Source organism: Anoplophora glabripennis, unplaced genomic scaffold, assembly GCF_000390285.2.
Source record: "Anoplophora glabripennis isolate ALB-LARVAE unplaced genomic scaffold, Agla_2.0 scaffold529, whole genome shotgun sequence".
NCBI lineage: Eukaryota > Metazoa > Arthropoda > Insecta > Coleoptera > Cerambycidae > Anoplophora > Anoplophora glabripennis.
Genome location: NW_019416645.1, coordinates 223,920 through 248,875, shown reverse-complemented (window position 1 = coordinate 248,875; position 24,956 = coordinate 223,920). Strand labels below are relative to the sequence as shown.

At 31.9% G+C, this 24,956-nt stretch overlaps 2 protein-coding genes across 2 annotated transcripts in view; one reads left to right on the top strand and one right to left on the bottom strand.

The window, feature by feature from the left end:
- The window catches only part of LOC108909645 (glucose dehydrogenase [FAD, quinone]), a 12,046-nt gene extending 5,927 nt beyond the window's left edge, over nt 1–6,119 (bottom strand). The window contains exons 1-4 of the mRNA XM_018714032.1: nt 6,000–6,119; nt 4,832–5,037; nt 1,606–1,821; nt 1,330–1,545 (exon numbers count right to left, since the gene is read on the bottom strand). Of these exons, the coding sequence (XP_018569548.1) occupies nt 1,330–1,545; nt 1,606–1,821; nt 4,832–5,015 (616 nt within the window). The 5' untranslated portion in view covers nt 5,016–5,037; nt 6,000–6,119. The remainder of the gene's footprint in view (nt 1–1,329; nt 1,546–1,605; nt 1,822–4,831; nt 5,038–5,999) is intronic.
- Nucleotides 1–24,956, top strand: part of LOC108909647 (flotillin-2) — a 309,055-nt gene that overhangs the window by 60,426 nt on the left and 223,673 nt on the right. The window lies entirely within an intron of this gene.

Here is a 24,956-nt window from a genome sequence, read left to right as displayed (position 1 = left end):
TTTTTTTTTTATTTTTTGGACAAAATTTTCTGTTTTTATTTTTTCATGATTCAGCATTGAAAAATACATACAGTTCTAAATTTTCACCCTTATACGATCAACCCCTGATTTTTAATCGCGATTTTTATATTATTTTGTTCCATCCACAGTTCCACAAGATGGCAACACAACGTTTGCCGGGTCAGCTAGTTATATATAAAAAAACAAATGATCAACTACAGAAAAAAAAATTGTACAATGATAAATCTTATAAGGGGCAGAGACGAACCGTATTTTATCAAATATTACTAAAAAATTCGGTCATAGGTGGCTCATGTCATTTGTTTAAAATAAAACATGTATGACAGATCACACATATTAGGTTTCCAATAATTAAAGTTTTATCAGCTTCCGTATTGCAATTTGACTATATTAGTTATAAGATTTACCATTGGACAAATTTTTATGTAGCTGACCTTTTTTTTTGTATAATTTATTGTTTATCAGTTAGTATGTGGTGTGAATAAAGCCCATTATAACAATATTTTAAAAGAATATTTTTCTCGGTGTGATTTAAACAAATTAATACATTTTCCTGTTACATCATACATTGCATATTGAAGTCGACATGTCTCGAAAACAAGTAAATATTGGGAAAAGTTTTATATTACAAAAATTACTCAAAAATCCAGGTTCCAGGGATCAACAATTTTTTTGGTATCCGCACCATCTGTACAGAAAGATTTGAATTAACAATTTTAAATGCAACTTGAAGCTAACCTTGAGGGACCTAACAACCCAGTTTCCGGAACTAAAACAAATTTCTTCATTTCGGAGATATTAGCAGCGGGGTGTTAAATGGCACACCCTGTATACATAATTTAATTTTGAAGCTAACCGAACACGGTGCTCTTTCCAAATGAAATACTAGTCAATTATAATACCCAAAAAAAAAATATTTTTAATAATAATGTGTCATTTTCATTAACTACACGTTAACGTATTAGAACCATTTTTAGAACACACGAGTTTGTTACGAACGATTTATGATTAATTAATGATTGGTTGACGAACATGTTTAATTATTATTTATTTCAAAGGTTCCTGAGGACTTATCTGAATGAGAAAGTGATTGATTTCAATGTTAACAGGACCTTCATGTACTATGTAGGTGAGCGATATTTGAAATAATTGCCTTGTAATCTGATTCTTAACTATCTGCGACAATCTAATACACACATACTCACCCGGTGACTAATCCAGTTTTATTCATTATTGCAAGTAATGTATATTTAAATTAAATTATACTATTTTTGCTTCTTGATGTACCTAATATTTAGACCTATTTACCTAAACTGTGGTACTTCCTGTCCAACTCGTGAATATGAGCGTCTTCTATCTTCTTGAAGTAAGGGAGGACGTCTTCCCAGCACCATCCGTCCACACCCAGATCTGCCCAAATGTCGTAGTCCTTATGGTTTCCTCTGGTGTACAACATGTCGTTTATGGCCGTGGTGCCTCCAAGGGCTCTCCCTTCTGGTATCGAGCATCTGTTGTCCTCCGCACCTATAAAAGTTCTCGTTTTTCACCTACCAGCAACTAATATCGTTTAATTTTAGTCCATACCTAGGCAAGATTTGTTTTGGGGCACCGTGGTGAACCACCAGTTGTAGGGGGTGGTCTGTAGGGCACGGTGCAACGCTGGTATTTGTGTAATTTTTGTCTCGGGCGCCCCTGATTCCAGAAGAAGAACCTTCCATTCCGGTATTTGTGATAGTCGGTTCGCTATGACAGCTCCTGACGTTCCCGATCCCACGATGACGAAATCAAATTCTTCTGGGTCTGGAATTACAGATAGACCAAGCAAATTAAATTTTTACTCGAAAAAAGTCCTATCCGCTAGATTATTGTAAAATTGTCTAAAGGAACATAATACAAGACATCTCTCGTCTCGTGAGTCAAAAACTTTTATTAGCTAACTTTTCTATTTAAACAAATAAGTGAGGAAAACAGTTTTTTCACTTTGCAGGGAAAAGCATCAATAACTATCGGATTTGTTGTTAAAATTTTATAAAACCTATGACAATTTGAGGGTTTTGTCATACTATAAAAGTGTGCCAAAAGTGGGCGCTGTAGGTGCAATAGTTTTCGCACAATTCTATTTGTTTATAGCGGAGGCTCCAAAAGTTATGAACTTTAAGCCTCTGTACAGACGTTAATTTTCAATCAAACATGATTCTGAAAGCGTCATTGTAATCTTAAAGACGCAATTAAGCGACCTATTAAAAAATATCACCGTTTTTTTGACATTAACATTCTCAAATTGTGCATTAAAAAACCGTGCGTTTTTCGCTTATAAACAATTTGAATAACATTGTTGCTATTTATGCTATCTCACCGAAAATAGATGCAATGGATAGCTGGCAAAAAAATACAGTTTTAAAATAAAAAAATTACCCTCTACGACCAACAGGAGCGAAGATAAAAATTTTTTTTTAAATCGTAGCGCAATTGTTTATAAATATTAAGACTTGAATTTTTCGCAAAATAAAGTTTACGACGTAAACTACGATTTCCCGTGAATTGCATTGAAAAATGTGGAAAATTAACGACTCACGAGCCCTTTAAAGAGAAGGTACTCGCTAAGTAAACTGTCCGGCGGCGTGGTGGTGGGGGAAGTGCGCGCTGTAAATTTTGCAATATCTCGGCTTCTATTCATCGTAGAAACTTTTTTTTTTATTTTAAACTGGGGTAGCTCGACGAAAAAATAACAATGGACATATTTACGAATTCATAGAATAGCCCTGAACCCCAGAAAAAATGCATCTTTAATAATTAATTTTTTTTAATTTACAAAAATGCCACATAAATTATTGTTAAACGAAATATTAATTAAAATTTCAGTTTCGGTATTATTTTACTATTATTAAATAAATAAATGAAGCTATCGTTCATTTAAAAAGTTATTTCTTTTACATATTAAGGCAAAGTAAACTTGTTTTTTCAATATTTTGTTAGCTATTTAATTACGATTTAAATGTAAAATTAAAGTAAAAATTCACAAATTATTTTCAAATTATTATTTATTGTTAAAAGATTTAAAAAAGAATAAAAAGCATTTGAATTTATTGCAAAATTCTCAAAATTAAAAAATATTAAAAATAACGCGGTCGATAAAATTACAATTTTAACTTCCTGAAATTTTAATATATAAAGTTTTTTTATTATATTTATTACTAATTTTATAAACATAATCAAAATTAATTCAAAAAATATTAATCACAACCATTTTCAATAATAGATATAAATAATGCAATATAATACAATTTAAAATTTAAAATTTTTTCTATTTTTATGAGAAATAATAATTTGAAAATAATTTATGGATTTTTACTTTAATTTTACATTTAAATCGTAATTAAATAGCTAACAAAATATTGAAAAAACAAGTTTACTTTGCCTTAATATGTAAAAGAAATAACTTTTTAAATGAACGATAGCTTCATTTATTTATTTAATAATAGTAAAATAATTCCGAAATTGAAATTTTAATTAATATTTCGTTTAACAATAATTTTTGTGACATTTTTGTAAATTAAAAAAAATTAATTATAAAAGATGCATTTTTTCTGGGGTTCAGGGCTATTCTACGAATTCGTAAATATGCCCATTGTTATTTTTTCGTCGAGCTACCCCAGTTTAAAAAAAAAAAAAGTTTCTACGATGAATAGAAGCCGAGATATTGCAAAATTTACAGCGCGCACTTCCCCCACCACCACGCCGCCGGCCGCCGGACAGTTTACTTAGCGAGTACCTTCTCTTTAAAGGGCTCGTGAGTCGTTAATTTTCCACATTTTTCAATGCAATTCACGGGAAATCGTAGTTTACGTCGTAAACTTTATTTTGCGAAAAATTCAAGTCTTAATATTTATAAACAATTGCGCTACGATTTTTTAAAAAAAGATTCTTATCTTGGCTCCTGTTGGTCGTAGAGGGCACTTTTTTTATTTTAAAACTGTATTTTTTTTCCAGCTATCCATTGCACCTATTTTCGGTGAGATAGCATAAATAGCAACAATGTTATTCAAATTGTTTATAAGCGAAAAACGCACGGTTTTTTAATGCACAATTTGAGAATGTTAATGTCAAAAAAACGGTGATATTTTTTAATAGGTCGCTTAATTGCGTCTTTAAGATTACAATGACGCTTTCAGAATCATGTTTGGTTGAAAATTAACGCCTGTACAGAGGCTTAAAGTTCATAACTTTTGGAGCCTCCGTTATAAACAAATAGAATTGTGCGAAAACTATTGCACCTACAGCGCCCACTTTTGGCACACTTTTAAAGTATGACAAAACCCTCAACTTGTCATAGGTTTTATAAAATTTTAACAATAAATGCGATAGTTATAAACAAATTAAAAAATGGGCACTTTTCTTGTTTTTTTGCAATAACTTTTTTGTTTATTAACCGATTTTAATTTAACAAGTCTCATTTTGTAGATAATTTTACTCCCTATAAGCTGTCTGAGAGTCACTTTTCGCTAAAATTGATGGTTTTCCCTGCAAAGTGAAAAAACTGTTTTCCTCACTTATTTGTTTAAATAGAAAAGTTAGCTAATAAAAGTTTTTGACTCACGAGACGAGAGATGTCTTGTATTATGTTCCTTTAGACAATTTTACAATAATCTAGCGGATAGGACTTTTTTCGAGTTTCTCTTTTATTTTCGCTAATTTTCCTGGTGTAAGAGGTTATTCGCCACCTACGTGCACTCGATCTGAGTGTTTACAAAGTCTAGCCTACATTTATCAATCTACAAGTTCGAAATATTTACAATTAAATTAAACTAACCTGTCGCATCGTGCGCAGCCAAGTTAAAATCTTCCGGGTGGTACTCGTATTCTTGCGACAATTTTTTCAGTCCTGCTATGCCCTCTTGAAATTCCTCGATGTATTTCTCGGTAAGTTGGAAAGGCGAACATGTGACTGTCGATATTAGGGCGAACACCCACAGGAAGGGTTGGTAACACGGCATCGTGGCTAAAACAATGTGTCGGCTGGATGGAAATCCGCTTATATACAACCGAATTTTGCACGATAAATATTTAAAAAGTATCGTTTTGACGAGAATTGTTAAAATATGTGAGATCATTGTTCCCACCGTTGTCTAAGAGAACATTTTTTTGCGTTTAACCATATGTAATAATAAAATTTCAAGTATTCAAAATCATCGTGAGCATTGTTTAATATTTTTCCCTAATTGGTTCTTTTGTTTCAGTTTTTTTACAAGCGACTGATCCTAATTTGATTATAGCCTCGGTTTTTTTGAGATGATAACCTTAAAATTAATCCCATTATTGTTACTACTTAACCAGTTATTTTCACGCTTCATGGTTCGATGGTTTAAACTTATCCGTTGCTCCGGATATTTTGAATTTCCCCAAACATTAACAATGTAAGATGGATAACATCGTGTAAATAATGTTACTACACTGTGTTGATAATTTTTTAAACGTTCTTAGAACTATTATTGCAGCTGTTAACCTATAATTAAGCTATCTATAATATGCACGCTTTACACACCCTTCAGTCTTGTTTAGCTACTTTCGTTTCTAGGAAGTGATTCAAGGTGATTCGAATAATTGCTCTTTGTTTTCATTTTTAATAACGAGATAATGACTAATGGCTTTTCAGGTTTCCTAAGCGAGAGGCATTCGTTTCCAACAGTTAATTATAAAATAACAATATTATAATATTTTTTCCGTAATTTCGGTTCCTTTAAGTTGAATTGAATTTAATGAGCTTGTAAACACTGATAAAAAAACAAACTCCAATACACAAAACGGTTGTTCAATGCAACAAATAAACACCTATAAAAATGATAACTGTCCAAACTATCTGCGTTATAAAATACATAATTAAAAAACATTTCCAATAACGTCGCCTATTATTAAACTTTACGTTGCCAAGTTCCCGTCTGTTTTTAGGTCAGATTCCTTAAAAAATAAACTGCGCTTACCTCTTCCCGACCAGCAATACGGAAAGGACAGAAAACTATAGCCAGCGGAAATGCACTTTTTTACAATATCTGTAACTTTTGTATCTATACAAGACCAAATAAAATCTTTAAGTGGAATATGACTGTCCCCAGCCTCCAATTTATAGACTTGAGCGCTTGATGGTAATGGTAAGTTCTGCAGCCTCCTCCCGCTCCATTGCAGTTTGTTTTTTTTTTACGAGACTTTGCGGTGGATAAGTGAGGGGGTTTAAGACTTTCCGTACCATTGTCGGATAGCCCTGGTCTTTCTTTCGCCTCACCTTGGACTGCGAAGAAGTCCTTTGACATTGTCAAATGGTGAAAAATAATCGGGTGGACAGGAGTGGGTTGGAAGTTGGAAGACTGGTTAAATACAAGGTGTTCGCTGTAATTTAGGGTTATCCTTTAGGGTTTAGGGTCTTTCTTTCGCCTCACCTTGGACTGCGAAGAAGTCCTTTGACATTGTCAAATGGTGAAAAATAATCGGGTGTACAGGAGTGGGTTGGAAGTTGGAAGACTGGTTAAATACAAGGTGTTCGCTGTAGTTTAGGGTTATCCTTATTGCCACTATTTTTTTTTTTAATAAAGTTTATACGTTTTTCCTGAAACAGAAGGTTTTAATGTTTCCAAGAACTTGAACTTCTGACAGACATTTTTTTCTTTAACTCTATTATATATTTAACCAGTCATCAGTAACGAGCAAATAAATGAAATTAAAAATAATTAATTCAATGGCCGAATAATAAATAAGACAAACCTAAAAAAAGATGTACTCGTATATGATTTGAAATATGTACAGTAAGTTTATGTTTAAGCTTAACGTGACATTTGTGATATAAAAATATCTAGATGCGTTTTCTGTGCTACACCTATAAATATTTAGAAAGCAATTATACACAAAAACTGGGATGAACACAAATCAGTGTGCCGCTTGCCGGTTAATATGATGCATAAACAACAAAAATTATATCTAATTCCAGCTAGTGACGGAACATAGGAAAATTACTTGCGGATATTCAGATTTTATTTGTAAATATTTACTTTATAAAAATGCAATGAAAATAAACAGATTTACCTTATTTTTGTAAATTATCTTTCTGTTACATCAACTACGTTATTATTCATTGGAATTGAAACATTTAGGTATTTTTTTTCAGTAATTGAACTGAAAAATTAGTGTACAGTTGGATTACATAACTGTGATTTGATAAGATATTTGGATTTTTTTTGTGCAATAGAATGAGATGTATCTTCAGATATTGGTGAACAGGAACCCAAATTGAAAATAATGTTGTACGAAATAGTTTGCACCTACGCCAATGGTCCTGACAATGAGACGCGATACGATCAAGTCCTAGGATAATAAACTTTTATTATGTCCAGTAATAAACAGTAATACATGATTTTTTTCTTGACGGGAACTAATACCGTGACATTTATAAAATTAGGATATTCGCTATTATGAAAAAATATAGGCGTGGGCGGTTTTCGTTAAAAAGTACTATTATTGAGGTGACTGTTATAACATTATGAGCTGTCGTTACAATAATTGCTTTTTTATGCATACATATAAGTACTTTCAGTTAAGTTTTATATACATATAACCTTCCTATAACCTAAATATGAAATCATTTTTTAGAAGAATTTTAATTTTCACTTTCACCTAGACCCACTGGTAATTCAGATTCCTCGCCCAATTAAATTAATCTGAGGACAGTTTCTGATATTCCACACTGAATTTGTTACAATATGCGCACACGTCTTTTTCGACGATTATGATACAATTTGTTGCTGTTAGCTAATATTTGAGAACTAGAAAAGAAACATGTGCATTATTGGCAAACCGAATTAAGAACGCACTCATCCTCAAATGTCGAGAGAGAAATCTGTGTTTGTAATTATTTAATTTCAAAAAGTATCATCAACTCTTAGCATATTTCCTGATGAACATCTGCTGTCCGCGCCTTATTTCCCTGCGCAGTATTTCAAATTACAAAAGGACATCGTGGAGTGACGAGATTGCGATAATATTTTAATTACACTTCAAGCCCATTTGTTATAACTTAATTCGGAATTACTTATATTTTGCAATTTGCTTATTCATTTTTGTTCAATTGATATTTGTTTAACAACTTTGTATGACGCGTTTGGCAACATAGGAAATATAGAAACTATATACAGGGTGTCCGGTAAGTACCTCCTAATCTCTCGGGAGTGTATAGGGGAGGTCAAAATAAAACTAGTCCTTCCTATAATTTTTTTGCCTAATGTGCCCCCTAACGGAGTTATGGGGGTCAAAGGGGTACCTAGAAATTAACGTTTAGGGTTATAACTTTGAAATCACCCTGTATATTTTAATAAAATTTTCGTACGTTGTATTACACATGGAGCTCTACGATTTGATGCTAAAATCAACTTTTTGCTATTATCAGGTGTCCAGAAACGGACTGGCCCTATCACAATTTTTCTCAAAATTTTGACAGAAGTAATTTTATCAAACTGAAAATATTATTATTAGATACTCTGAAGGTTTTTCTTTAAAAATGGTACTCTTTATTTATTTCGAAAAAATGAACGGTTTGCGAGATAAATCGGTTTTGAAAAAAATTGGTAACAAATACAACAACAATTAAAATTTATTTTTTTTACATATTATTTCATGCATTTAATTTCTTTAACTTTATCAAGTCCAGAAATCTTTGAACGGGTTGGCTATACTTTATGAGCAAGTAGTGACCAATTAAAAATAACATTTGAAAAATAACTTACTTACAAGACATGCAACAAAGAACATTCAACAATGAACAAAGGTACCTAAATGTTACTTCGGTAGATGTTCAAAATGAGCACCCCGTACTTCAATGCACTTTCTAATCCTACGAATGTTTTCCCGGTGCACTTGAAATAATATTCCGTGATTATTGCGGAGATGGTCACAGTTCTGTGTTAGCCTCAGCAGAAGTTCCTCTCTACTATTTACGGGTGTTGAATAAACGTTATTTTTTAAATGACCCCACAGAAAAAAGTCTAATGGGTTTAGGTCGGGCGACCTAGGTGGCCATAATACAGGTCCGCCTCGACCTATCCATCGATCACCAAAAACATTCGTCAGATGTTGACGTACTAAACGATCAAAGTGGGGTGGTGCACCGTCATGCATGTACCACATTTCAGTTCTTATTTGAAGGGGCACTTCTTCTAACAAAATATTTAGATTTTCCTCTAAAAATTGCAAATAAAGAGCACCATTAAGTCTTTGCTCCAGAATAAATGGACCAATCAAATGATTCCCGATAATGCCAGCCCACACATTCACCATAAACCTTTGTTGGTAGCGAGTTTGAACTAAAGCGTGAGGGTTTTCTTCATCCCAGACATGTAGATTATGCGAATTAATTATGCCGTCTCTTGTAAAACCTGCTTCATCGGTGAACAAAATAGATGTACCAAAATTATGATTCCGAATATGATGCTGTAAAAACCAATTGGCGTATTGAAGTCTTTTTGGATAATCATCTGGAGACATAGCATGTACTTTTTGGATGTGGTACGGGTAAAGCAATTGTTCTTTCAGAGTTTCATGTACAGCCCATTTTGTAACATTGTTTTGCGCCGCAAGCTTCCTTATGCTATTTGAAGGATTATTAGCAACGTCTTCCAATATTTGTTCCTCTACATGAGGGTCTCGTACTCTCCTCGGGGCTCCTGCTCCACCACGGCGTGGCAAAAAGCTTCCTAAATAAAGGATTCGGAAGAAATTAGTTTCACTAACGTTTTTCACTATTTTTTTTTACCTGTTTCTCTTAAACTACGATCAACTCTTTCAAAAGTTTTTGGACTCGGCAAATGTCGACCCGGAAACCTTTCCTCATAAAGTCTTCTTGCCTCCACGGAGTTGCATAATGCTTCCCCATAAATTAGGTGCATATCAGCATATTCTGCACAGGAATATTCTTCCATTTTTAAATGTTATTTCTAACGGCTTAAAACGAATACCACAATAAAATTGAATTTTTATTCTGTCACGCGCCTTTGACAAGTACTTTAAAATCAACAGGGTCTAACAACGAAAACAATAGAAAAGAACTCCATGGAGACAAGAGCAATAATAATTTGTAGATGTATTTTGGTCATAGATGTTGATTTTACAAGAAACGGCATTATTCATTCCCTTAATTCACCACCAGTAAATGTTTATGGTGAATCTGTAGGCTGGCACTAGCGGGAATGATTTTATTGTAAAAAAATAAATTTTAATTGTTGTTGTATTTGTTACCAATTTTTTTCAAAACCGATTTATCTCGCAAACCGTTCATTTTTTCGAAATAAATAAAGAGTACCATTTTTAAAGAAAAACCTTCAGAGTATCTAATAATAATATTTTCAGTTTGATAAAATTACTTCTGTCAAAATTTTGAGAAAAATTGTGATAGGGCCAGTCCGTTTCTGGACACCTGATAATAGCAAAAAGTTGATTTTAGCATCAAATCGTAGAGCTCCATGTGTAATACAACGTACGAAAATTTTATTAAAATATACAGGGTGGTTTCAAAGTTATAACCCTAAACGTTAATTTCTAGGTACCCCTTTGACCCCCCATAACTCCGTTAGGGGGCACATTAGGAAAAAAAATTATAGGAAGGACTAGTTTTATTTTGACCTCCCCTATACACTCCCGAGAGATTAGGAGGTACTTACCAGACACCCTGTATATACATTAGTCGATTAGACACCGCGTTATATATTTAAAAAAAATTATTACTTCTTGTATTTTTAAAGGTATTGTCTAACTCAAATGAAGTCGTAAACATTTCCTAAAATCCTATCAAATGGAGTCGAACAATGTTCTTCGACACCAAATATCTACGTATGCAGCAAACATGTATCTTCATAGACTAGATCTTTAACTGATGATGCAGTATATGTTTTTCAATTATTGTTATTTATTTTTGTTTCAACTTGTTTTTATTTGATAGACGATAGATAGTTGTAGAATGTATAATTGCGGTATTTTCGTGGTCTGTCATGGCCAACTGAGACGCGTTTTATAGGAAGAAAAAACGAGAAGTTAATCCAATAAAGTTGTAATCGGCTTATAGGGGCCGCAAAAAAAAACTGCCAACTGAGTATGCAACCAAAAGATCACACTCGAACTCCTGGTACGACTGGCGCTATGGGGATGGTTTCCTATTTTTTTTTTATTGCAAATTGATCTTGATAAAAGTTGTAGAGGATCAAATTTTGAACAACTTTTCTCTTTAAAATTTTTTTAAATCTCTAATACTTATCGAGTTACTGCGCATTATATAAAAAAATTGTGTACGCTGCACATGTTTTGACAAAGAGTTGGTAACAGTGGGAGTGGGGCAAGCGGTGTTAGGCTGTCATGTGTTAGCTGACAGGCTGCATCAGTTCATGTTTAGTTTTCATTTGGAATTTGGAAATGACAGCGATGATGACGATGTTGATGACGATCCTGAAAACAGTACATCACGCACGGAGGATGATAGTTCAAACATCGATCCTGACGACGTTGAGGAAGAGATTAATTCACCTGAGCCTTCCAGGAAAAGAGAACTGAGTTAGACCTACCAGTCCTGTGGTAAATGAATTAATTTTTTGTCATATAATGTGCAGTAACTCGTTAAGTATCAGAGATACAAAAAAAATATAAGGAAAAGCTGTTCAGAATTCGATACTGTACAACTTTTATGAAGGTATTTTTTTTAAAACATGTTCACAAGACCACCCCTGCGGATTAGACATATAAAAAAAATATATAGAAAAGTTGTTCAATAATTGATTTTCTACAACTTTTATTAAAGTCATTTTGCTTTAAAAAAATGTTTATGAAACCACTCCCATAGCGCAAATCGTACCAGTAGTTCGAATGTAATTTTTGAGTTGGATACTTTGGAGGCAGTCTCCAAGCAACCCTGAAAAAATCATCCTGTCTGGAATTTTTGTTTATAAAATATTGGATTAACGATAGACCATATTTTTATAAATTTTAAATTTAAGGGTCCTTGTTGTGTATTTGACAATATTATATCGGATCATAGAACAGTGCTTTGTGATTTGAGAGAATTAAAAAAGGTTGCAAGGAATGATTAATTTTTTAAAAGAAATTTTAGTGAGACAAATATAATAGAATTTATGACGGACCTTTCCAGTGAAAGTTGACACGAACTTTATAGTTATACACATATTACTGCCTCATTTACCTTATTTTAATAACGTGTTTTTGTATTAGTTAAAATAACTTTTATTTTCCGTATCGTAAATATTATAATGCAGCATAATATGATCAAAAATGGGTAGACGATAAGGTTCGATTGTCTAGTGTAAAATTAAAAAATATTTACAACCTACGGAAGAATTTTCCCGAGTTAATCCCTACATATAAAAAAGAAAAAAATAAACCAAAAAAGTTTACTATCGGAGTAAAATAATGTTATCAGATAATCAGACACGGTCTGCATGGAAACTAATGTCAGAATTGAGTAATAAAAATAAAACACATAATAATATCCAGTTAACTGTTAACTGGAATTTCTTATATCGAACCTGCGATAGTGGCTTGGTTGTCCAATGACTTTTTTATAAGCGCCTCTCAGAGAGTATTTTATATTTATACAAAAAATCGTTGCAGTATGTATTTACATCCATTTACTCCGGCTGAAATTCTGACTTTACTGAAAAGAAAATTAAAAAACAAAAAATCGTCAGGTTCTGATGATATACCAACTTTTCTAATAAAAAGAGTTATTGATTGTATTNGCTGTCATGTGTTAGCTGACAGGCTGCATCAGTTCATGTTTAGTTTTCATTTGGAATTTGGAAATGACAGCGATGATGACGATGTTGATGACGATCCTGAAAACAGTACATCACGCACGGAGGATGATAGTTCAAACATCGATCCTGACGACGTTGAGGAAGAGATTAATTCACCTGAGCCTTCCAGGAAAAGAGAACTGAGTTAGACCTACCAGTCCTGTGGTAAATGAATTAATTTTTTGTCATATAATGTGCAGTAACTCGTTAAGTATCAGAGATACAAAAAAAAATATAAGGAAAAGCTCTTCAGAATTCGATACTCTACAACTTTTATGAAGGTATTTTTTTAAAACATGTTCACAAGACCACCCCTGCGGATTAGACATATAAAAAAAAATATATAGAAAAGTTGTTCAATATTTGATTTTCTACAACTTTTATTAGTCATTTTGCTTTAAAAAAAATGTTTAGGAAACCACTCCCATAGCGCAAATCGTACCAGTAGTTCGAATGTGATTTTTGAGTTGGATACTTTGGAGGCAGTCTCCAAGCAACCCTGAAAAGATCATCCTGTCTGGAATTTTTGTTTATAAAATATTGGATTAATGATAGACCATATTTTTATAAATTTTAAATTTAAGGGTCCTTGTTGTGTATTTGACAATATAATATCGGATTATAGAACAGTGCTTTGTGATTTGAGAGAATTAAAAAAGGTTGCAAGGAATGATTAATTTTTTAAAAGAAATTTTAGTGAGACAAATATAATAGAATTTATGACGGACCTTTCCAGTGAAAGTTGACACGAACTTTATAGTTATACACATATTACTGCCTCATTTACCTTATTTTAATAACGTGTTTTTGTATTAGTTAAAATAACTTTTATTTTCCGTATCGTAAATATTATAATGCAGCATAATATGATCAAAAATGGGTAGACGATAAGGTTCGATTGTCTAGTGTAAAATTAAAAAATATTTACAACCTACGGAAGAATTTTCCCGAGTTAATCCCTACATATAAAAAAGAAAAAAATAAACCAAAAAAGTTTACTATCGGAGTAAAATAATGTTATCAGATAATCAGACACGGTCTGCATGGAAACTAATGTCAGAATTGAGTAATAAAAATAAAACACATAATAATATCCAGTTAACTGTTAACTGGAATTTCTTATATCGAACCTGCGATAGTGGCTTGGTTGTCCAATGACTTTTTTATAAGCGCCTCTCAGAGAGTATTTTATATTTATACAAAAAATCGTTGCAGTATGTATTTACATCCATTTACTCCGACTGAAATTCTGACTTTACTGAAAAGAAAATTAAAAAACAAAAAATCATCAGGTTCTGATGATATACCAACTTTTCTAATAAAAAGAGTTATTGATTGTATTATAGATCCAATTACGTATCTCGTTAACTTATCCTTAGTGTGTGGCGCATTTCCAGAGTCCCGTGAAAACTGGGAGGGTTGTACCAATTTATAAAAGTGGCGATACAAATAATATGAATAATTACAAACCTGTAACAGGTCCACATTTTCAAAAGTATTTGAATATTGTTTTTTGGAATGAGTGATGCGTTTTTTGGATAAATTTAATATTTTAACCAAGAACCAGCACGGGTTTCGTAGTGGTTTAATTGGTTGCAATCTTTCGTGGAGAACAGAACCCAATATGTCTCAGTAGAAAATATATAATTGTAAGGAATATTTGTGTAGGCGGCTTATATGACATAAGTACATATTTTGTAGCTTTATATCTTACCCACATCAATATACTTTTTAACGAATTCAAATTTCTATTAGCATTATTATTAATGATAGATGTATTATTACAATAATATTATTCCAGTTTACTTACTAAAAATTCAGTGAAGTTAAATAGGTATAAAAATATAAAAATCTGCCTATCTATTTTTTACCCTATTTTATTAAAAATATGAGTTTTTTTTTCGGAAAAAAAAAGAGGTAGCACTAAAGAGAAGTAAAGAGAAATAAAAATTTGTCAAAATAACTAATATACCTATTTCCCATCTTCCCATATGTTTGAAAATGAATTTTCATAATTATATCTATAGGTACAAGACAAATACGTATTAAACGCGAGTATTAATTAANGCGCATTTCCAGAGTCCCGTGAAAACTGGGAGGGTTGTACCAATTTATAAAAGTGGCGATACAAATAATATGAATAATTACAAACCTGTAACAGGTCCACATTTTCAAAAGTATTTGAATATTGTTTTTTGGAATGAGTGATGCGTTTTTTGGATAAATTTAATATTTTAACCAAGAACCAGCACGGGTTTCGTAGTGGTTTAATTGGTTGCAATCTTTCGTGGAGAACAGAACCCAATATGTCTCAGTAGAAAATATATAATTGTAAGGAATATTTGTGTAGGCGGCTTATATGACATAAGTACATATTTTGTAGCTTTATATCTTACCCACATCAATATACTTTTTAACGAATTCAAATTTCTATTAGCATTATTATTAATGATAGATGTATTATTACAATAATATTATTCCAGTTTACTTACTAAAAATTCAATGAAGTTAAATAGGTATAAAAATATAAAAATCTGCCCATCTATTTTTTACCCTATTTTATTATAAATGTGTTTTTTCCAAAAAAAAAGAGGTAGCACTAAAGAGAAATAAAAATTGTCAAAATAACTAATATACCTATTTCCCATCTTCCCATATGTTTGAAAATGAATTTTCTTAAGGTACAAGACAAATACGTATTAAACGCGAGTATTAATTAATAAGTAAATTTTAATATAAATTATTAATAAATACCCTGAATAGGTGTCTAGCAAAATACCTACGTATTTAATATTTATTTCCTTAAAAATAAATATTGTTTTCTTTTCTCGACCTAAATAATTAAAACCAGTTTTTCTTCACGAAATATCTAAACAATCACAATCTGCATTGTGTAAGACGACTGCGGCGCACGCGCATTCCTCTGCTCTGCGAAAGTAAGTTAGCGCGTCGCGTCGGTTCTGTTTACGGTCGCAATTTATTTCAAATTTGTGCCGAAAAATCCACAATTTTTAGTGAAATTCATATGTAAATTTGTTCGCTAGTTGTAACAATTATAGTGAAACTTGTTTCGTGGAGTGTTGTTGAATATTTTAGTGAATATTTCAACAATTGGTTTCAAAATTAGAAACCAATAGGTTCACACCGTTACGAGACGAACGATGGCAACCAATGTTTGGCTGTTCGTCATGCCATCCAGTGATCCGAGTGGATGTAAATTGTAAATACCAACTTTTTCTTATAACCACATTTTATTGTTTACAAGCAAAAATATCAACTATTTACCTACAGCGTTATTAAATATTTTCCATAGATTTAATAGTAGGTACCTATATACTTTATTAGATCTATGATATTTTCACACAACCTAGCCTAACGACTAGATGTCAGACAAAAATGGGATTAACATATTATTTCACATAAATATCTTGACATTATTAAACCCTTTCAATATTTTATGAAACATTTAGTCACTTAAATGTAGTGAATATTCATACAAATAGTCAGAAATAGCATTCTATCGGCCGGTCTTCTTTTAAAAATGGGACATAGGTACTTCAGATATGTATATAATATCTATATGTGGACAATAATGTCACTGCTACAAAATAGTACTTAATAAAATTTACTTAGGTACTTAGTTTTTTTAAATCAAATTGAAAGTATACGTTTTAAAAGATTTGTTTGAACGGAGTTGCCAATCAAACTAATAAGCCTTTTGTTGCGCTCACTTGATAACGGTAATGTTGCATGTTTAGAAGATTGTAAAATAGTAATTGATACAACTGACTTGTAAAGATATTAAAATTAATTCAACTAAATAGCGTTTCCTAATATTTAACGTATTATATTAAATAATAGTACATATTAAGGCTGAATCGTAGATTACGGAGTATTATATGAAGTATTTTTGTTTCTAAAATTATTTTACTGCCGGTAATTTGCAGAGAGCGGACAATTTGTGTCTTTAACCTTGAACATAGATATGTCATTCATAAACCTAGATACATTATCCATGACGCAGTGGCGTGTCGGGTAGCATCGGAAATTTACGTGATAATTCACGAAAATTCCACGGTACATACATTTTTAAGTGTTATAAAATATTTAGAAAATCAGAAATTGTATACTACATATTTATTAAATAAAGTTCGGTTAAAAATAGTGTCGTTCTTTTAATTGGAAATTTGGAGTCAATGTAACGAATNCTTTATTAGATCTATGATATTTTCACACAACCTAGCCTAACGACTAGATGTCAGACAAAAATGGGATTAACTTATTATTTCACATAAATATCTTGACATTATTAAACCCTTTCAATATTTTATGAAACATTTAGTCACTTAAATGTAGTGAATATTCATACAAATAGTCAGAAATAGCATTCTATCGGCCGGTCTTCTTTTAAAAATGGGACTTCAGATATGTATATCATACCTATATCTGGACAATAATGTCACTGCTACAAAATAGTACTTAATAAAATTTACTTAGGTACTTAGTTTTTTTAAATCAAATTGAAAGTATACGTTTTAAAAGATTTGTTTGAACGGAGTTGCCAATCAAACTAATAAGCCTTTTGTTTTTGTTGAATAAACTGATGCCTTTTGTGACAAGGAAGCGCTTTGAATTTGAAACATCTATAAATGTTATGATTTGTCAATTTACAAAAGCAACATTTAAATTTGTTATTTGTGTGATGACATATTTGCTATGTGAGAAGCTGTTTTCTTTGTGATAAAGCTATACGTTGTTTTTCTAGGAAACTGAAAAAATCTTTAAGTGTGGAAAGTTCTATTGAACTTTTTTCTAACTCATATGCTTTGCGTGTATCAAAATCTAGTTTTTGACTAAAGCTATAGATAAGTAATAGATCCCACTCTTGTATTAACGTTTAATGCTTCTAATGAATTTAAATGCCGATTTGTTTGGGTAAGAGGGTTAAATTAATTTTAAAGGGTTAAAATAATTTTGACAACATTTTTTTATTGAGAACTATTGTCTAAAACATTTCAAATAAAATAAAACGCAAAAAAATTTTTTTTCCATAGAATTTATTTTTAGGGGGGTAGGGGGTGGTTTTACAAGGATAGAAATAATCCAGAAGTAATTTTTTCGTCGAGCTACCCCAAATTAAAAAAAAGAAGGTTCTACGTTACATAGAAGCTGAAATATTACAAACTTGACATTGTCAGTTTTTTCCTGGTTGAGAGGAAGATTCCTCCACCGCCACTCCCTGAAGGGCTACTGCCACGTACCCTTACTTTGACGGGCTCCGGATTGATCAATTATGGGCAAATTCAATTAAAATTAACAGGGCATAAAGTTTAAACCTTGATTTACAAAATGTTAAAATTTCAAGTCTTAATGTTTATAACAAATTATTGCTCTGTGATTTAAAAAAAATAATTGCTAACTCCGGATCTATTGGTCGTAGAAACTTTTTTTTCAATATGTAGGTTTTTTTACGAGCTTTCGAATGGTGTATATAACTTCTTTCAAAAGTTAAAAACCACGGAGTTATTTTATTTGTTTATTAGGGAAAAAAGTGCCTTCTATTTGGTAACAATTATATACAACTAAATTTGAAAAAANTTTCTAACTCGTATGCTTTGCGTGTATCAAAATCTAGTTTTTGACTAAAGCTATAGATAAGTAATAGATCCCACTCTTGTATTAACGTTTAATGCTTCTAATGAATTTAAATGCCGATTTGTTTGGGTAAGAGGGTTAAATTAATTTTAAAGGGTTAAAATAATTTTGACAACATTTTTTTATTGAGAACTATTGTCTAAAACATTTCAAATAAAATAAAACGCAAAAAAATTTTTTTTCCATAGAATTTATTTTTAGGGGGGTAGGGGGTGGTTTTACAAGGATAGAAATAATCCAGAAGTAATTTTTTCGTCGAGCTACCCCAAATTAAAAAAAAGAAGGTTCTACGTTACATAGAAGCTGAAATATTACAAACTTGACATTGTCAGTTTTTTCCTGGTTGAGAGGAAGATTCCTCCACCGCCACTCCCTGAAGGGCTACTGCCACGTACCCTTACTTTGACGGGCTCCGGATTGATCAATTATGGGCAAATTCAATTAAAATTAACAGGACATAAAGTTTAAACCTTGATTTACAAAATGTTAAAATTTCAAGTCTTAATGTTTATAACAAATTGCTCTGTGATTTTTTTTTAAATTGCTAACTCCGGACCTATGGTCGTAGAAATATTTTTTTTCAATATGTAGGTTTTTTTATGGGCTTTCGAATGGTGTATATAACTTCTTTCAAAAGTTAAAAACCACGGAGTTATTTTATTTGTTTATTAGGGAAAAAAGTGCCTTCTATTTGGTAANCGATATATTTGCTATACATAATAATTATATTTTGCATAGTTTATACACAACACATTTTTGAACGCGTACACATCTCTACCAAAATTTGACCTATTCTTCGGGTTAAAGACACATTGTCCGCTCTCTAGTAATTTTTGTCCGTTCATTGGTGCATAGTAAATTTAACATAATTGTATAAAATCTGTATTACATTTAATCCTTTTTTTTTTGTTATGTTATTGACTAAAACTAGCATGGCATTCGTTCCGAATTAAAATTTCTAGACAGCAAGAGTTTTATTAAAATAACGGAAATTAGACTGTTGGCGTATATTTTTAAAAAATAAATAAACTTTCAACATATAATTAAATATTACAAACATTTCTTTACTTTAGACTATTCATACTCATTAGATGATTTGTTCGTCATCAGGGTGTAAGAGAGAATGATGGCCACCTTGGTAAATTGAACATTGAACATGTACAATTTTCTAGGGAATGCCTTGAACCAAAACAATGTAGGCAAAGTTTATTTCTTCGAATAAACTGATGCCTTTTGTGACAAGGAAGCGATTTGAATTTGAAACATCTATAAATGTTATGATTTGTCAATTTGCAAAAGCAACATTTAAATTTGTTATTTGTGTGATGACATATTTACTATGTGAGAAGCCGTTTTCTTTGTGATAAAGCTATACAAGGAAAGTGAAAAAATCTTTAAGTGTGGAAAGTTCTATTGAACTTTTTTCTAACTCATATGCTTTGCGTTTATCAAAATCTAGTTTTTGACTAAAGCTATAGATAAGTAATAGATCCCAACTCTTGTATTAACGTTTAATGGTTCTAATGAATTTAAATTTTGTTTTTTTTTGGGTAAGAGGGATAAATTAATTTTGAAGGGTTAAAATAATTTTGACAACATTTTTTTATTGAGAACTATTGTCTAAAACATTTCAAATAAAATAAAACGCAAAAAAAATTTTTTTCATCAAATTTATTTTAGGGGGTAGGGGTGGTTTTACAAGGGTAGAAATAATCCAGAAGTAATTTTTTCGTCGAGCTACCCCAAATTAAAAAAAATAAGGTTCTACGTTACATAGAAGCTGAAATATTACAAATTTGACATTGTCAGTTTTTTCCTGGTTGATCCCTCCACCGCCACTCCCTGAAGGGCTACTGCCACGTACCCTTACTTTGACGGGCTCCGGATTGATCAATTATGGGCAAATTCAATTAAAATTAACAGGCATAAAGTTTAAACCTTGATTTACAAAATGTTAAAATTTCAAGTCTTAATGTTTATAACAAATTATTGCTCTGTGATTTAAAAAAAATAATTGCTAACTCCGGACCTATGGTCGTAGAAACTTTTTTTTCAATATGTAGGTTTTTTTACGAGCTTTCGAATGGTGTATATAACTTCTTTCAAAAGTTAAAAACCACGGAGTTATTTTATTTGTTTATTAGGGAAAAAAGTGCCTTCTATTTGGTAACAATTATATACAACTAAATTTGAAAAAATGTCCCTTCGAAGAAAATGAGCCCAAAAATAATGCTTTAGTCATAACCCTGCCCCCGGAATAGTCATTTGAAAATGGGCCTTTTTTTTGCAAAAATGGGATAAATAAATGGAATGTTACAAAAACTATTTGACCGATCGAGCCCATCTTTTGCACATCTCTTAAGGGCCCCATATTCTTTAAATAGTGTTTTCCACAAAGACGAATAATTTCAAACATTTAATAACTGAATAATTTAAAGCTTATCAAATAATAGGAACGTTATGTCATGCCATCTGGTTATTTTCAAAGACGCCGCAATAAAACGAATGAACAGGTGCAAAAAATGATCAAACCATCAAGGTTTTAGGTACTGAAATCTACGAAAATACTAACTTTTTTATATATAATTCCACATGTAAATATTCTTATAACATTTACTTGCTTAGTCCTACATATAAAATTGTTTACTTTTATTTATAAGTACGTGAAAATAATCCTTAAAATGTGGGGTTAGGATAACAGCAAACGCATGTTTTACAAAGGCTTTTTTCTTAGTTATTATTTTATTTGAGTAAATTTAAATAGTATCAATGAATAAACAGAACACCAAGGATTTTATTTTTGTGCTTACTTTTGTTGTACACGTTTTAGTTTTCAAGATTTCCGTACCTAAAAACGCCAGAAATTTCACTATTTCTCAGCCAGGAATATGGCCACCTTAAGGATATAAAAACTCGCATTTTGGGAAAGTTTGGTAAGATTTTATTAATTATTTAAAAAGTTATTAACAATTAAAGAAAAAGTACTTTTTCCGTTTAATTTTGCAATAACTTTTTTGTTTATAAAGTAATTTTAACTTAAAAAGTTTCATTTTAAAGATGAGTTTCTCCAGATCAAATCGCCTGTTGAACTTTTTTGCTAAGATTACCTAATAGTTTATTTACAATATCNCACTTTTTCCGTTTAATTTTGCAATAACTTTTTTGTTTATAAAGTAATTTTAACTTAAAAAGTTTCATTTTAAAGATGAGTTTCTCCAGATCAAATCGCCTGTTGAACTTTTTTGCTAAGATTACCTAATAGTTTATTTACAATATCGCGTAGAACGAAAAATGGCGAATTTTTGACCTATTTGTTGATAAAAAACAATAACGCTATACTTTTTTCATGACCCATTTGATGAACCGCCTTTTATATTATCATTCCCAAGACTTTCCAACAATAAAATCACGCCCAGTAATTAACAAATTTCAGAATGTTTCCTTTCCTGGTCTAAAAGTCGTGCTTTAAGATTGTCGGTCACTAGCGCACTGAAGCTCGCCGAAGAGCGATTTCTATATTACACAGCTTTAAATACAGATGCGCACGCTGTACCGCGGAGTAGCGTTCCGCAGCGGCGATAAGGTCTCGGAATCCTACCTGAGGAATATTTAAGCGCTGCGGTACGTTGCCGTTCAGTCCATTTCCGATTAGTGAGCGATAGCGAGCGATTAAAATAAGCAATATTTTCATATAATTATAGACGAATATACCCCAAGAAGAGCTAATAAATCTTGTTGATATTAATATGTATTTATTAGTATGTCACACGTATATGACAAATGCCGACCCACCTGAAAGTTAGTGTCAAACTTTTTTTTACATTTACCAATTTTCGGGTGTAACGTAAAGGTTGGGAATAAATTAAACGGTGGATTCTTTAGTTTAAAAAATAAATTTTTGTCATATGAAGTTATGCTCTACGAGTTTTCTTTTCCAGGCTACAGGGCGCTAAAAAATTTCAAAAAATTTAGTTTTTCTCCAATAACTTTCGAACATTAGAAGGTAATGGAATGAAATTTTATCCATAGCTTAATTTGATAATCCCCGAGTAACAGGAAAAAGATTGGCTTTGTAAGTTACTCAGTGGCGTGCGTACGGATTATACCGTAAGGTTTTTCGAAGAAAATTGTGGTAAGACACTGGTGAAAACATTTTTTTGATATTTTTTTATTATCCACTTTTTATTTTAAACAAAATTACCCTCTTGCGTTTTATTCCTAGCTCTTGTCACTTTTCCGTAAATAAACGTTTTGTAAATACTATTTTTTCCCACTGCTAACATAGGAAAATGAAAATAAAAACATTATGAAGTATGCTTTGACCAAGCCACCAAAATTTGTTTTCAGATGTTTTCAGACAAAACATCATCGTCAGTTATGACATTTAGCTTTCCTTAAACGGTTGTATTTTGGTTTAGATCTGTTAGAAATGGACTACTCATTTCCAGAATTAGCAGATATGCATTTTATTTACGGCCTTGCCAACGGGAATACTGTGTTAGCTGTGCGACTTTAGAAGAAGTTCCAATTGAAACACGCCAGAACATGTGGTTTATGCATGATGGCGCCCCAGCTCACTTTAGGCGAGAAGTTAGAGAATACCTCAATGAAACGTTCCCCAATAAATGGATAGGTCGTGTAAGGCCAAGAGCGTGGCCTGCTCGTTCTCCCGAACTTAATCCGTTAGACTATTATGTGTGGGGGCACTTAAAAACCATAGTTTATTCCGTTCCCATTTCTGATGTACAGATTCTTCGTCAAAGAGTTGAAATGGGCTGTCAGCTAATTCGAGATATGCCTGGAATTTTTGGACGAGTAAGAGAATCCACGAGAAAACGCATTGAAAATGTACTGAAGTTGGGGGGCAACATTTCCAGCACATTTTGTAATCTTGTTTGTTGTTTATTATTTCTTATTACCTACTCAATAAATTCTTTAAATTCCTAAGTCACTAGTGTTTTTTTATTATTGTTAAAATAATGTGATACTTTAATATCATTTTCAATACAAATAAGTCTTTTTTTAATGCCTATTTGACCATTTTCGGTGGCTGAGTCAAAGCATACATCATAATGTTTTGTTATTTTCATTTTTCTATGTTAGCAGCGGGGAAAAATGGTATTTACAAAAGTTTTATTTGCGGAAAAATGACAAGAGCTAGGAATAAAACGCAAGAGGGTAATTTTGTTTAAAATAAAATGTGCATCATAAAAAGATATTAAAAAAATGTTTTTACCAGTGGCGTACCACAATTTTCTTCGAAAAACCTTACGGTATAAGATGTACGCACGCCACTGAGTAACTTACAAAGCCAATCTTTTTCCTGTTACTAGGGGATTATCAAATTAAGCTATGGATAAAATTTCATTCCATTATCTTCTAATGTTCGAAAGTTATTGGAGAAAAACTAAATTTTTTGAAATTTTTTAGCGCCCTGTAGCTTGGAAAAGAAAACTCGTAGAGCATAACTTCATATGACAAAAATTTATTTTTTAAACTAAAGAATCCACCGATTAATTTATTCCCAACCTTTACGTTACACCCTGTATACTAGTACACGTATTTCTGGCTTTAATATATCCAACAAATTCATAAATTTTTCATGTGGCATCCGGAGGTACTGATGAAATTTAATTTCATCATCGATCATTAGAGAAATAGCGTATAGAACTCGCCTTCAACTCTAGTTTTTTTTTTACATATATTATGTACCCAACATTTTTTTTTTTCTTATTCGCGTCGTTTTCTGCCTCTGCACACGAAATAGCGACAACAGCATCTTCTTCATCGCATGACTTCATTTTAAACTGACTTTAGCGTGAACTGAACTGTTCCCATCCATTCCCAGTGAGCGACATCCTTTAAGCTTCTAATTCCGCATGTCGATGTAGGAGCTGCCTTTGATTCTCAATGTAGAGTACCTATCATTAAAATTGATGTTGCCCCCTACGCCGGCGCCGCCCGCTTATGCGCCAACTACATTGGGAATATTGAATGTGGTTAAATGCAACTGTGCGTTTTTTCAAATGATATTGAGAATATTTGCGTTTGTTTTTTTAAATGACAGAATAAAGTATGGACATGTTAAAAATTAAGTTAAAGGACCCCGCACAAATCTTATGGAAATTGGGTCCCGGTCAAATTCGCTGAATTTTTTGATACGTGATAGAGTTCATCATACTGGTCAATTGTCTCAATGCCCACAAAGCTCAAAAAAGGATAGTTTGGCCAGTACAGAGCTTTAAAGCTCCGAATATCCTCCACGGATTTATGTATATGCGCAGTGTGTATAGACTTTTGAAATAGCCTATTTCATTTTTTTTATTATCTAGGTTTATATTTTTGAGGTTGCTGAATTCAGATCTGTTGTTAGATTTTCAAAATTGACAGTTGGCAGCTGTCAAATAGCTGTCAATGTGCTATAATAAAGCCAAAAACTTGTTTTTT